Source organism: Salvelinus alpinus, chromosome 13 (assembly GCF_045679555.1).
Source record: "Salvelinus alpinus chromosome 13, SLU_Salpinus.1, whole genome shotgun sequence".
Lineage (NCBI taxonomy): Eukaryota > Metazoa > Chordata > Actinopteri > Salmoniformes > Salmonidae > Salvelinus > Salvelinus alpinus.
Window position 1 is genome coordinate 8,223,193 of NC_092098.1, and position 13,211 is coordinate 8,236,403.

At 45.3% G+C, this 13,211-nt stretch overlaps 1 protein-coding gene across 1 annotated transcript; it reads left to right on the forward strand.

The window, feature by feature from the left end:
* Window positions 1-7,441: 7,441 nt before the first annotated feature.
* On the forward strand, window positions 7,442-13,037 carry f9b (coagulation factor IXb). Its single transcript, XM_071337652.1, has 8 exons — window positions 7,442-7,606; window positions 10,127-10,296; window positions 10,406-10,430; window positions 10,564-10,677; window positions 11,439-11,570; window positions 11,677-12,029; window positions 12,122-12,248; window positions 12,342-13,037. The coding sequence occupies exons 1-8, from the start codon at window positions 7,540-7,542 to the stop codon at window positions 12,920-12,922; spliced, it is 1,569 nt and encodes a 522-aa protein (XP_071193753.1). The 5' UTR covers window positions 7,442-7,539; the 3' UTR covers window positions 12,923-13,037.
* Window positions 13,038-13,211: the final 174 nt, after the last annotated feature.

A 13,211-nucleotide genomic window follows, 5' to 3' on the forward strand; every position in this document is an offset into this window, starting at 1 on the left:
TGTCTGACAAGTAGTATGGCGCTGCGGCTCGGGAGTATTGTTTCTTCATCCTGTGCTATATATTCTCAGTAAATTTGGTGATAGGGTCCCCCCCGCATTTGTGTCACAAATGCTAAAAAGTTAGCATTTGAAACAGTGGCTAGGTAAACAAAACCAACGCATGGGTTGCTGTCATACCAGAGGGGTATCCTATGAAGCGAGCTAGATCTACTCATGGTTTCCTAAAGCTAACCAGCTTCAGACAGCTTCACATTCCAGGTCAAGCTTCATCCATATATTACTCATTCTCCTGCGCTAACTCTAGCAGGCTAGTAACTGCGCATGCTTGTCGCACATGGCTAGAGGAACGCAGAACTCTTCATTGAGACAATGCTGAAACAACAATCCATGGTCGAGTCAGTGGCACTATTTCCTTTGTGCCCGAAATTTATTTTATTTTAATTTTTTATTTCACCTTTATTTAACCAGGTAGGCAAATTGAGAACACGTTCTCATTTACAATTGCGACCTGGCCAAGATAAAGCAAAGCAGTTCGATACATACAACAACACATAGTTACACATGGAGTAAAACAAACATACAGTCAATAATACAGTGAAAAATAAGTCTATATACAATGTGAGCAAGTGAGGTGAGATAAGGGAGGTGAAGGCAAACAAAATATATATAAAAATAAATAAAAATATAAAAAGGCCATGGTGGCGAAGTAAATACAATATAGCAAGTAAAAAAAACACTGGAATGGTTGGTTTGCAGTGGAAGAAAGTGCAAAGTAGAGATAGAGATAATGGGGTGCAAAGGAGCAAAAATAAATAAATGAATACAGTAGGTAAAGAGGTAGTTGTTTGGGCTAAATTATAGATGGGCTATGTACAGGTGCAGTAATCTATGAGCTGCTCTGACAGCTGGTGCTTAAAGCTAGTGAGGGAGATAAGTGTTTCCAGTTTCAGAGATTTTTGTAGTTTGTTCCAGTCATTGGCAGCAGAGAACTGGAAGGAGAGGCGGCCAAAGGAGGAATTGGTTTTGGGGGTGACCAGAGAGATATACCTGCTGGAGCGCGTGCTACAGGTAGGTGCTGCTATGGTGACCAGCGAGCTGAGATAAGGGGGGACTTTACCTAGCAGGGTCTTGTAGATGACCTGGAACCAGTGGGTTTGGCGACGAGTATGAAGCGAGGGCCAGCCAACGAGAGTGTACAGGTCGCAGTGGTGGGTAGTGTAAGGGGCTTTGGTGACAAAACGGATGGCACTGTGGTAGACTGCATCCAATTTATTGAGTAGGGTATTGGAGGCTATTTTGTAAATGACATCACCGAAGTCGAGGATTGGTAGGATGGTCAGTTTTACAAGGGTATGTTTGGCAGCATGAGTGAAGGATGCTTTGTTGCGGAATAGGAAGCTAATTCTAGATTTAACTTTGGATTGGAGATGTTTGATGTGAGTCTGGAAGGAGAGTTTACAGTCTAACCAGACACCTAGGTATTTGTAGTTGTCCACATATTCTAAGTCAAAGCCGTCTAGAGTAGTGATGTTGGACAGGCGGGCAGGTGCAGGCAGCGATCGGTTGAAGAGCATGCATTTAGTTTTACTTGTATTTAAGAGCAATTGGAGGCCACGGAAGGAGAGTTGTATGGCATTGAAGCTCGCCTGGAGGGTTGTTAACACAGTGTCAAAAGAAGGGCCAGAAGTATACAGAATAGTGTCATCTGCGTAGAGGTGGATCAGAGACTCACCAGCAGCAAGAGCGACATCATTGATGTATACAGAGAAGAGAGTCGGTCCAAGAATTGAACCCTGTGGCACCCCCATAGAGACTGCCAGAGGCCCAGACAACAGACCCTCCGATTTGACACACTGAACTCTATCAGAGAAGTAGTTGGTGAACCAGGCGAGGCAATCATTAGAGAAACCAAGGCTGTCGAGTCTGCCGATAAGAATACGGTGATTGACAGAGTCAAAAGCCTTGGCCAGGTCAATGAATACAGCTGCACAGTATTGTTTCCTATCGATGGCGGTTACGATATCGTTTATGACCTTGAGCGTGGCTGAGGTGCACCCATGACCAGCTCTGAAACCAGATTGCATAGCGGAGAAGGTATGGTGGGATTCGAAATGGTCGGTAATCTGTTTGTTAACTTGGCTTTCGAAGACCTTAGAAAGGCAGGGTAGGATAGATATGGGTCTGTAGCTGTTTGGGTCAAGAGTGTCCCCCCCTTTGAAGAGGGGGATAACCGCAGCTGCTTTCCAATCTTTGGGAATCTCAGACGACACGAAAGAGAGGTTGAAGAGGCTAGTAATAGGGGTGGCAACAATTTCAGCAGATAGTTTTAGAAAGAAAGGGTCCAGATTATCTAGCCCGGCTGATTTGTAAGGGTCCAGATTTTGCAGCTCTTTCAGAACATCAGCTGACTGTATTTGGGAGAAAGAGAAATGGGAAAGGCTTGGGCGAGTTGCTGTGGGGGGTGCAGTGCTGTTGACCGGGGAAGGGGTAGCCAGGTGGAAAGCATGACCAGCCGTAGAAAAATGCTTATTAAAATTCTCAATTATAGTGGATTTGTCGGTGGTGACAGTGTTTCCTATCTTCAGTGCAGTTGGAAGCTGGGAGGAGGTGTTCTTATTCTCCATGGACTTTACAGTGTCCCAGAACTTTTTGGAGTTTGTGTTGCAGGAAGCAAATTTCTGCTTGAAAAAGCTAGCCTTGGCTTTTCTAACTGCCTGTGTATATTGGTTCCTAGCTTCCCTGAAAAGTTGCATATCACGGGGGCTGTTCGATGCTAATGCAGAACGCCATAGGATATTTTTCTGTTGGTTAAGGGCAGTCAGGTCAGGAGAGAACCAAGGGCTATATCTGTTCCTGGTTCTAAATTTCTTGAATGGGGCATGCTTATTCAAGATGGTGAGGAAGGCATTTAAAAAAAATATCCAGGCATCCTCTACTGACGGGATAAGATCAATATCCTTCCAGGATACCTCGGCCAGGTCGATTAGAAAGGCCTGCTCGCTGAAGTGTTTCAGGGAGCGTTTGACAGTGATGAGTGGAGGTCGTTTGACCGCTGACCCATTACGGATGCAGGCAATGAGGCAGTGATCGCTGAGATCTTGGTTGAAAACAGCAGAGGTGTATTTGGAGGGCAAGTTGGTTAGGATGATATCTATGAGGGTACCCGTGTTTACGGAATTGGGGTGGTACCTGGTAGGTTCATTGATAATTTGTGTGAGATTGAGGGCATCAAGCTTAGATTGTAGGATGGCTGGGGTGTTAAGCATGTTCCAATTTAGGTCGCCTAGCAGCACGAGCTCTGAAGATAGATGGGGGGCAATCAGTTCACATATGGTGTCCAGAGCACAGCTGGGGGCAGAGGGTGGTCTATAGCAGGCGGCAACGGTGAGAGACTTGTTTTTAGAGAGGTGGATTTTTAAAAGTAGAAGTTCAAATTGTTTGGGAACAGACCTGGATAGTAAAACAGAACTCTGCAGGCAATCTTTGCAGTAGATTGCAACACCGCCCCCTTTGGCCGTTCTATCTTGTCTGAAAATATTGTAATTAGGGATGAAAATGTCAGAATTTTTGGTGGTCTTCCTAAGCCAGGATTCAGACACGGCTAAAACATCCGGGTTGGCAGAGTGTGCTAAAGCAGTGAACAAAACAAACTTAGGGAGGAGGCTTCTAATGTTAACATGCATGAAACCAAGGCTATTACGGTTACAGAAGTCATCAAAAGAGAGCGCCTGGGGAATAGGAGTGGAGCTAGGTACTGCAGGGCCTGGGTTCACTTCTACATCACCAGAGGAACAGAGGAGGAGTAGGATAAGGGTACGGCTAAAAGCTATGAGAATTGGTCGTCTAGAACGTCTAGAACAGAGAGTAAAAGGACGTTTCTGGGGGCGATAAAATAGCTTCAAGGAATAATGTACAGACAAAGGTATGGTAGGATGTGAATACAGTGGAGGTAAACCTAGGTATTGAGTGATGATGAGAGAGATATTGTCTCTAGAAACATCATTGAAACCAGGTGATGTCATCGCATATGTGGGTGGTGGAACTGAGAGGTTGGATATGGTATAGTGAACAGGGCTAGAGGCTCTACAGTGAAATAAGCCAATAAACACTAACCAGAACAGCAATGGACAAGGCATATTTACATTAAGGAGAGGCATGCTTAATCGAGTGATCATAAGGGTCCAGTGAGTAGAGGTTGGTTGGGGTCACGGCGATCCAGACAGCTGGCCGGGTAGATGGCTATCAGTAGCAAGATAGCATAGGATGGAAGTCTATTTTTAGACACCTCGTGCGTTTCCGTCGGTAGATTAGTGGGAAATAAAATAAATGAAATAAAAGTCATCTTGAAAATTCAGCAGGCTATGGTGTGAACTAGGCTTTTAGAAGTGCCATCTTTATTTTATTACTTATCGTTAATGCCGTCTTTGGTGTGCTTATCAATTAACATCCACAAGCACCTTTTTCCCCACTCCTATCAACGCAATAATGTTATTAAGTAATACGAAAGTGTTACTGTGTGTGAAGTTTCAAATGCATTCTGTCATTACTAAATGTGTAATGTGACATATTTTAACATGACTATTTTTGTTTTTACAACAAAAAAAACATTTGTTGAATAAAATATTTAATCAGTCGTCTTTCTAAAATGAAGGGGATGATGACGCAATCTTTGCAAGAGGGAGAGATTCTGATTTCATTGGTCCTCAACCCCGTTGGTTTAGTAATTTCATTCAGGGTAAATGGAGTTAGCTGTGAGTTAGCCTGCCTTTAAACAGGTTAACATTCACAAGGCCGGACAGATTACCAGGATGCGTACTCAGAGCATGCGCTGACCAGCTGACTAAAGTAACCTGCCTAAATGACTATCGCCCCATAACACTAACATCTGTAGCCATGAAATGCTTTGAAAGGCTGGTCATGGCTCACATCAACATCATCATCCCAGACACCCTGGACCCACTCCAATTCGTATACTACCCCAACAGATCCACAGATGACGCATTCTCTATTACACTCCACACTGCCCTTTCCCACCTGGACAAAAGGAACACCTACGTGATAATGCTGTTTATTGACTACAGCTCAGCATTTAACACCATAGTGCCCTCCAAGCTCACCACTAAGCTAAGGATCCTCAAAAACGTCCCTCTGCAACTGGATCCTGGACTTCCTGACAGGAGGTAGGCAATAACACATCCTCCACACTGACCCTCAACATGGGGGCCCCTCAGGGGTGTGTGCTTAGTCCCCTCCTGTACTCACTGTTCACGCACGACTGTGTTGCCGCACACAACTCCAGCACCATCATTAAGTTTGCAGACGACACGACGGTGGTAGGCCTGATCACCGACGACGATGAGACAGCCTACAGGGAGAAGGTCAGAGACCTGGTAGTGTGGTGGCAGGACAACAACTTCTCCTTCAATGTGATCAAGACAAAGAGATGATCGTGGACTACAGGAAACAAAGGGCCAAGCACGCCCACATCCACATCGACAGGGTTGTAGTGGAACAGGTCGAGAGCTTCAAGTTCCTCGGTGTCCACATCACTAAGGTATTATCATGGTCCAAACGCACCAACATAGTCGTGAAGAGGGCATGACAACACCTCTTCTCCCTCAGGAGACTGAAAAGATTTGGCATGGGCCCTCAGATCCTCAAAAAGTTCTACAGCTGCACCATATAGATCATCTTACTTGCTGCATCACCGCTTGGTATGACAACTGCTTGGCATTCAACAACAAGGCGCTATAGAGGGTATTGCTTACGGCCCAGTACATCACTGGGGCCAAGCTCCCTGCCATCCAGGACATCTATAGCAGGCGGTGTCAGAGGAAGGCCCTAAAAATTGTCAAAGACTCTCTGACACCATACGCCAAAGCAGTACCAATGCACCAAGTCTGGAACCAACAGGACAGGACCGTGAGCAGCTTCTACCCCCAAGCCATAAGACTGCTAAATAGTTAGTCCGGGTAGCTATTGCTTAACTACTTAACTATCTGCATTGACCCTTTTTGATAACTCTTTTGACTCATCACATATGCTGCTGGTCCTGTTGCCTAGTCACTTTATCCCTACCTACAGTATATGTACATATCTACCTCAATTACCTCGTTCCCCTACACCTCGACTCGGTACTGGTACACCGTGTATATAGTCAGGTTTTAGTTAATCATTGTGTATTTATTTACTCATTGTGTAACTACATAAAACATTTTCCTTTAAGTATTTTTTTAGAAGGTACTAATGTTACTGTCCCCACTACAACACAAATATACCTAAATAGATGTCATTTTGTCCTTGAAACATTTAATTCCATTCATTCCTATGGAGGATTGCTCCTACTGGGTAGTGCCAATATGGCCGAGCAGTGGCTTCATATCCTCTCAGCGGCCAATGCATAGCATCAGCAATCCAGGGTTTATATGCAGTACATCATTGGTACCGACTCGAAGGGCCAAGCTTTCATAAACAGGAACCAAATTCATATTTCAGCTCGTCATTGTAATTTCTAAGCAAAATATATTTATCTGTGAACGAGATCATTGCTTGAATACAGGTGCTGTCAATGTCCATGGGGAGATGAGAGCATTGTCTATGATACATTTTACATTCTGTTAGCTGTGCAAAACTATATAATGGTTAATAAGGACTTTGTAGTTGTACATTTGAGAAATATTCCCAATAGTTTCCAGGTCCTATGTTTTGTTCCGAGGCTTTCACACTGCCTGTTCTGCTGGTAGTACCACACTCACATTGTGACTGCATGTAGCCTGTTTTAGAGGCCTAGTGCCCTGCTTATACTCTTATCATCCAAAGGTCACTAAAGCTCAGACGGGGAAAACAGCAGGACAGTTAGATATGGGAAAATACATAATTAGTGAGAAAGAACTTCACCAGCCTGAGCTGGCATCGTCCCTAGGAAGAGATCAGGAGCTGACAGCTTTGCGAGCTCTGCAAATACTATTCAACTTAGAGTTATACTGACATACCCACCTCTGCCCCTCATTTGGGTACACAATCATTGTTTTTGTGACACAGACTAGAATTCACAACAGCCATTTTTTTTTAACCTTTATCAAGAGTGGAAATAACCTTGTGGTTGAAGAACCACTATTCAGCGGTCTTGCACTTCAAACACAGGGGTGACAAAAGTCAGGCAGCAACTGTCAATATTTGTTGTGTTGCCCAAGTTTGGACAACATTTGTCTTCAATTAGTAAAAATGTATGAACAATTACATTTGAATCAGCACAATATATAGACCAATAGATGTAATAATGACAGTTAGGTTTTAACTCAAGCCACCCAACTTTTTAAAAAAAACTTGAAGATTAATTTTATACAGACTCACAGAGAGACATAGAGAGAGAGAGAGTGAGAGAGAGAGAAAGAGAGAGAGAGAGAGAGATTCGCTTACCCAGGTGGTCATGTGCAAATAGTCTCCTGTACTTTGGAGTTTAGAGTCAGTTTGTCCATTCCTTTTTGGACTTTTCTGTTTGGTGGGATATCAATAGGAATAACTACCTAGAGCAACAAGATGACAAGGATTTGTTTATTTGTCATAACTGCTGTATTCATGGTGGAAAACGAGTTCACTTCTGGAGGTAGGCTTCACACATCTAACAAAAAAAAAGATATCGGCAAACAGTATCCTATGTTTCTCATAAGTGCTTCTTTATCATTCTTTGTGATAGTAGAGAAATACCGTACAAACGTGATGTTTGACTCACATATTATTTGTCTCAACAGTTTCTGTTATTTCTGCTTCACATAAACCCAAACCAGGACTTTACTCTGATTTCAGTAAACTGGCCTCACTTCTTCCCTGATATCTCATGCCCGTAGTGGGCACAGGGGCATGTTCCCCCTCAGCTTTGTCCTGTTTAAAAATATATAACTACTTTAATTTTAAGCACATCTTTTTGTTGTTGTTGTTTCTCTGTAATACCTAGCCATCTAGCAATTATATGAAGTTGGCTTTAGCTAGCCCAGATAGGTTCTCAATCACCCATCCTCATAACTTGCTACCAAGAATCCATTTCAGGCTATCAATCAAGTTAGAGTAGATTACTTGTCAAACTATCTTAGCTGGCATGCCTGCTGGCAAGGTTGGTAGACTTTAGAAAAGAAATGCAATAGCTAAATGGATAAGACTCACATTCCTTTCAATCTTTTACACAGACGTTAGCAGCGATGAAGAGAATCACACACTACATGACCTAAAGTATGTGGACACCTGCTCGTCGAACATCTCATTCCAAAATCATGGGCATTAATATGGATTTGGTCCCCCCTTTGCTGCCTTAACAGCCTCCACTCTTCTGGGAAGGCTTTCCACTAGATGTTGGAACATTGCTGCGGGGACTTGCTTCCATTCAGCGACAAGAGCATTTGTGAGGTTGGGCTCTGTTGTTGGGTGATTAGGCTTGGCTTGCAGTCGGCGCTCCAATTCATCCCAAAGGTGTTCGATGGGGTTGAGGTCAGGGCTCTGTGCAGGCCAGTCAAGTTCTTCCACTTTTTACCCCTTTTTCGTGATATCCAAATGGTAGTAACAGTCTTGTCCCATCGCTGCAACTCCTGTACGGACTCCGGAAAGGCGAAGGTTGACAGCCATGCGTCCTCCGAAACACGACCCCGCCAAGCCTCACTGCTTCTTGACACACTGTTCGCTTAACCCAGAAGCCAGCTGCACCAATGTGTCGGAGTAAACACCGTACAGCTGGCATGCACCCGGCCGCCAGAAGGAGTCACTAGAGCGCGATGGGACAAGGACATCCCGGCCGGCCAAACCCTCCCCTAACCCGGACGATGCTGGGCCAATTGTGCACTGCCTCATGGACCTCCCGGTCGCGGCCTGGGATCAAACCCGGGTCTGTAGTGATGCCTCTAGCACTGCAATGCAGTGTCATGGACCGCTGCGCCACTCGGGAGGCCTCGACAAACCATTTCTGTATGGACCACACTTTGTGCAGAAGTGCATTGTCATGCTGAAACAGGAAAATGCCTTCCCCAAACTGTTGCCACAAAGTTGGAAGCACAGAATCCTATAGAATTTCATTGTATGCTGTAGCGTTAAGATTTCCCTTCACTGGAATTAAGGGGCCTAGCCAACCATGAAAAACAGCCCCAGACCATTATTCCTCCTCCACCAAACTTTATAGTTGGCACTATGCATTCGGGCAGGTAGCATTCTCCTTGCATCCGCCAAACCCAGATTCATCCGTCGGACTGCCAGATGGTGAAGCGTGATTCATCACTCCAGAGAACGCGTTTCCACTACTCCGGAGTCCAATGGTGGCAAGCTTTACACCAGTCCAGCCGACGCGTGACATTGCGCATGGTAATCTTAGGCTGCTCAGCCATAGAAACCCATTTCATGAAGCTCCCGACAAACAGTTATTGTGCTGACGTTGCTTCCAGAGGCAGTTTGGAGCTTGGTAATGAGTGTTGCAACTTTGACGAACTGACTTGTTGGAAAGGTGGCATCCGATGATGGTGCCACGTTGAAAGTCACTGAACTCTTCAGTAAGGCCGTTCTACTGCAAATGTTTGTCTATGGAGATTGCATGGCGGTGTGCTCGATTTTTATGTCCACATACGTTTGTATATATAGTGTATTTAGTTTCTTTTAAAAAAGAACCACCAGTCGGGAGGATACAGACAGCTCAAGAGGTATGCTTAGACATGCAGAAAAATAAGCATTTGCATAATGATTATGGCTCTAGATTTCAGGAAAAAAGCTGTTTAAAAATGCAAAATTCTTCAACTTCCTGACGGGGGCCCTAGCCCCCCTCCAGACTCCCCCCTAGTCATCCTCACATACTTTGTGCCCCCTCAAATATTTGGTGTGCATGACACCCCTGCTCCTTCCTGTTCCGCTGTCAGTCAGTCAAATGCAGTGGCACATTGTATAAACTTCAGGGTACAGATACAGGATGAGAGCATAAGGGTGAGGATGAGAAGAGTCAGAGGAAGGGACGTTTTCTATATGTCAATGATGATATTTTCTTCTTCATGGTAAACGACATATAGGTTCAGGTTGGCGAAGCATAAGGGGAATTAATTTCAACTCAATTGTTCATTTAGTGACCCCCCCCCCATCTCTGTCCTCGTTTCCTCCCCAGCCTCAGTCTTTCTGTCCAGGCAGTCTGCAGACACCCTCCTGAGGAGGCAGAAGCGCTACAACACAGGGGCCTTCGAGGAGATGAAGAAGGACAACCTGGAGAGGGAGTGCATCGAGGAGCGCTGCAATCTGGAGGAGGCGAGGGAAGTGTTTGAGAACGAGGAGAAAACAGTAGGTAGCATCCCCTACAACCCCACGTGAAGTCCATCTGCCCATTAGGCTCTGCCATGTCAAGTGACAGACAGCATCAATAATGGTGTTTGTTTTTATTTTTATTTAGATGCAATTCTGGGCGAATTACCTTGGTAAGCATTAATGCAAAAAAAATAAAAAAATGTAATCGATATTCTGTAGAGATAGTAGAGTTGTACTATCAGCTGATTGGTATAATCTATCTCATCTACCTGCAGTCAAGTCTTTGTCTGTGTGCCCCTACAGACGGGGACCAGTGTGAGTCCAACCCGTGCCAGAATGGGGGGAAGTGTAAAGACGCCATGAGTGCTTACGTGTGCTGGTGTCTACCTCAGTTCAATGGGAAAAACTGTGAGATAGGTGAGCAATGTGGTCCCTGCGTTCTGTTTCAAATCAAATCAAACGCAGTAACGTAGACGATCTCTTCATCCACTTGGCATTCGATTGGATCTGCAGATAGTCCTGCTTCAACCCGAACATTTCATTGCATATGTTTACCTTATAGTAGCTTACATGTTAACCTCGTTAATCCCCCCCCCCCCCCATTGTTCAAAGTCAACTAGTCTCCTAATCCTAACATACTGACTCAACTCCAGCCACTTTAAAAATGGGAATTGATGGAAATTATGTAAAAATGTACCACTAGCCATTTTAAACAATGCCACTTAATATAATGTTTACATACCCTACATTACCCATCTCATATGTATATACTGTACTCTATATCATCTACTGCATCTTGCCATCTTTATGTAATACATGTACCACTAGCCACTTTAAACTATGCCACTTTATGTTTACATACCCTACAGTACTCATCTCATATGTATATACCGTACTCTATACCATCTACTGCATCTTGCCATGCCGTTCTGTACCACCACTCATTCATATATCTTTATGTACATATTCTTCATCCCTTTACACTTGTGTGTGTGTATAAGGTAGTAGTTGTGGAATTGTTAGGTTAGATTACTTGTTGGTTATTACTGCATTGTCGGAACTAGAAGCACAAGCATTTCGCTACACTCGCATTAACATCTGCTAACCATGTGTATGTGACTAATAAAATTTGATTTGATTTGATTAATCCTCTGTTCTCATGGATTCTCCCTACTCAGAGATGGCTAAGCAGTGTGACATTAACAACGGTGGCTGCTCCCACTTCTGTGTGCTGAACGCCCAGCATGCTGTGTGCGACTGTGCCACAGGGTATAAACTGGCTCCGGACAAGACCACCTGTGAACCAGACGGTACTGATGAATCCTGCATATAAATCCGTGCTCTATGTTCCCTTTGCGTTGATTTAAATCATCTATCATCTATTTTCAACCGGTCTCATCTATGTTTGTTTGCCAGGACCGTTCCCCTGTGGTCACCTTGGCAAGGCTATAAGCTCAACGCTGTCCTCTCGGTCGATCATCACAGCCGTAAATGTTGATCAGACTCAGCACTCCTACGACAACGCCCTCAACATCACTGAGGCACCGGAGGCCTCTGTGAACAACACCTTAGATTCTCTTGCGGTCAACGCCACCACCACAACCCCCCACCGCATCAGCAGCACCAGTAGCAGCCACTCTTCCTCAGAGCTGGGTGACTTGCCCTCCTGGGCCTTCTACCCAACACTGCCCACCATCCAGGAAGAGACATCCAGCGACCAGCGCATCGTTGGGGGAAATACAGTGAAACCTGGGGAGATCCCCTGGCAGGTAGGACCGTCGAGTGTGTGAGTGTAACTATGCCCCTCCAGTCAATGTGTTTAGACTGTGGTTGTCTGTGCTAACCTCTGGGACACTGCCAGGTGTCCCTGATGAGCAAGCTGACCGGGCAGAGCTTCTGTGGTGGCACCCTCCTCAGTGAGATGTGGGTCATCACCGCTGCCCACTGCCTGAACGAGGGCAAGATTGGATCCTTCTTCGTCAGAGTGGGTGAGTCAAACCAAGTAGGAGTGATTGCCTATTTCGTATGTGTGCTTCACTCGTTCAAAATAATGTTCATCTGATCACAATGTCTCTCTCCAGGGGAGCACAACATGCAGGTCAAAGAGGGGACGGAGCATGACCACGCTGTGGGTGAGCATCACATGCACCCGAGATACGACGCCAAGATAAGTCAGTACAACCATGACATAGCCCTGCTCAAGCTCCGCACGCCCGCACTCCTCTCTGACTACAGCCTCCCCATCTGCCTGGGGCCCAAGGACTTCACTGAGACGCTGCTGAGGGAGGCCTCTAACTCGGTGGTCAGCGGCTGGGGCAGGATGCGCTTCCAGGGCCCCGAGTCCTCCATACTGCAGAAGGTGGAGGTGCCCTACGTGGACCGGACCGAGTGCAAGGGCAGCAGCGCAGAACGGGTGTCCCGCTTCATGTTTTGTGCCGGTTACCGCAACGAGCAGAAGGATTCATGCCAGGGGGACAGTGGCGGTCCCCATGCCACCCAGTACCGGGACACTTGGTTTCTGACAGGCATCGTGAGCTGGGGGGAGGAGTGCGCGAAGGAAGGGAAGTATGGCATCTACACACGTGTGTCACGCTACTTTTCATGGATCTCCAATGTCACTGGGCTTAGAAGCATTGGTTCCAATTCTGAGCCTGATGTCTGAGAGGTCCAAAACCCCCATGCCCTTATGTTACTTAACGTTTTGGATGATTACCATTGTGTAATGTTTAACTGAGCTGATTTACTCTTTGTTGATTTATTAAAAGGGATCCGGGAAATGATGTCTCTGAATGTCTTCTGTAAGTTATTCAAAATAGTCAGGCAGTTTCAGAAACATTAGGGACTGACCCAGAGGCCTACGCCTTGTACAGTAGTGTCAGTCAACATTTACAAAATGCACATCCACACCCATAAAGGTAAAAAAATAAAAATAAATTAAGACATAGTAAAGA